The following is a 2,192-nucleotide window of genomic DNA, read 5'->3' as shown; positions in this document are numbered from 1 at the left end:
GGCTCGTACTGCTATGGGTGTTCTGGCTGCACAGAATCTCTTAGCTGCCCTTGATGATAAAGAAATGCCTGCAGAAGTTAAAGTTTGATAAAAGATAACTGTGATATTTTGTTTTAGAGCTTCATATGTTGAATATTACTCCATATTTGTTATTATATTCCTACATATCTTTATTTATTTATATTTATTTTGAATTTATACATAGAAACTATGTCAAAGAATATAAAAAATTATTGTTAATATCAAAAATATATTTGTATATAAGAACTGATAATGTTGTCAAACCAAATGATCAATTCTCATTATTTACCGTTTTATCCTTTAAAATGTTATGTGAGTAAAACAATATTTGATCAATGTAAAATCTGCAAAAAATGAAGAATGAATATATAAATAGTAAAATAATTGAAGCCATTACAGATATTCTGAATTTTCCAAACTTTAAGTGATTATGACATACAGAAAAATAATTTTAATTGTTTATTGGTTTAGATCTAAATCACTAGTGCTGTTCAACCTCAACTAATTATCAATATCAATCAGTATAAAAATTATTTTAACTTGTTTATCCTGTAACTCGTGTCTATATCAACAGTATCTACTGCTACTGCCTGTAGAAGCTAAATCGGCAGATAGACAACAAACAATATCTTACTTGATGACCTGACATTGAACAGAAAAACAACTTGGTGCTCACACAATAAGAAGAAAAAGAAAACAGAAATTTTCTTAAACTTTAACAGATCAACCCTAATCCTTCCTTATTGAAACTTATTTACACCATACTTAATTAAGTAAACTTAATAACATCTAATCACTGATATATGGGACAGTTAAAAAAAAATTTAAATCTCTCTAAATTTTTTTAGTAATGATGAACTTCAAACTTCTTTTTTTTTTTTGGAAAATCACAAATAACAATGGTAACATTTCAGAGTCTTTTTCCCATCTTCAGAACATTACATTTATTTAATAAAAACCATTTGGGAAAGTGTTGTACATGCAAAAATTGCAATCACACTTTCTTTTTCTGAAAAATGCTCTAAATATTTGGATTTGTAGAACTTTATATAACTAAAACATCCTGGTACATTAGCAACATATTTTTTCACATAGACCTTTACATTCTAATAGCCTCCTCACATCGACCCACAACATACCTTCAAGGATTATATTTAATACCCTATTATGTTGTGGTCCTTATTTATTTTTTCATTTTACAATGATTATCTCACAACTGATATTGTTCTGAAGTTGTTATATAATCTATTATTTTTATTTTTGTTACATTTTTCATTAACTCTGTTCTGATCTCATTAACATCTTTTTCCTAATTTATTGTTATTCGTCATAACCATGTTATTTTCATTTGCCTTGTATAAGTGAGTCTATTTGCATGTACCTTCTGTGTTACATGAAAAATAGCATGATTAAGAGGAATGATAAAGTATTAGGAAAGAGAAGTTTTTAAAATAACAGCATAAAGTTGCTCTAAATATCATTGTAATATGTAGAAATAAATGAAGATATCAAACAACATTAAATATAATTTTAGAAGAAATGAGTAACATTATAAATTAATCAAGTTAAAATATTTGATAATTTATTAGAATTATTTTATCACTAATTAGTTTTTAGTTAGTGATTCTGCTCTGGTGCTTGATAATACCTCTGAATAATTAAAAGGAATTTGATGAACGACCTTGTGAACTAACGAATGTATTAAATAATAATAATAAATGGTCTTGGTGCGGTCAAATTAAACTCAAATAGTAATATGTACTATTTTTATTTGAGCCAATGTTTCACCTCACGTTGCAGGGCTTTGTCATGGCTAAAAAAGATACAAACACTTAACATAAGTAAAAAATTAAGTGGAAAAATTACAAGGGTATACAATGAAACAATAAATGAAAACGGTAATAGTAGCAGATAAAAAGAAGAAATATTAAAGAATAAAATCAAAAAGAAAAAAAAATCTTCAATAAATAATATTGTTGAGCAACTGTGTGTAGTTAGTTCTGGCACCAATTTAAGAGCTGAGGTACTCGATATCAAGACGCCTTATCAATGCATGTTCAAATAAGTAAGGTTTTCTGGATAGGAGATGAATTGATAGGAAGATCCAGGATGGAAACTGGATCCCTAAGGTATTTGTTTCTGGTCCAGTTGGGAGGTGGCCAAGGAGTGTT

General features: G+C 27.6%; 1 protein-coding gene across 2 annotated transcripts in view; it reads left to right on the top strand.

Moving 5' to 3' along the window:
* LOC106677088 (glyoxylate reductase/hydroxypyruvate reductase) overlaps positions 1-274 on the top strand; it is a gene marked incomplete in the record, with an annotated part of 21,517 nt that extends 21,243 nt beyond the window's left edge. For both annotated transcript variants that reach the window (XM_067048518.1, XM_067048519.1), the window contains 1 exon segment: positions 1-274. In XM_067048518.1, the coding sequence (XP_066904619.1) occupies positions 1-88 (88 nt within the window).
* Positions 275-2,192: the final 1,918 nt, after the last annotated feature.

The sequence above is a fragment of the Halyomorpha halys genome, unplaced genomic scaffold, assembly GCF_000696795.3.
Source record: "Halyomorpha halys isolate HHAL.00 unplaced genomic scaffold, Hhal_1.1 Scaffold7.1, whole genome shotgun sequence".
In the NCBI taxonomy this organism is placed as follows: domain Eukaryota; kingdom Metazoa; phylum Arthropoda; class Insecta; order Hemiptera; family Pentatomidae; genus Halyomorpha; species Halyomorpha halys.
The sequence above is the reverse complement of the archived record's forward strand: the minus strand, read 5'-3'. Positions and strand labels throughout refer to the sequence as shown.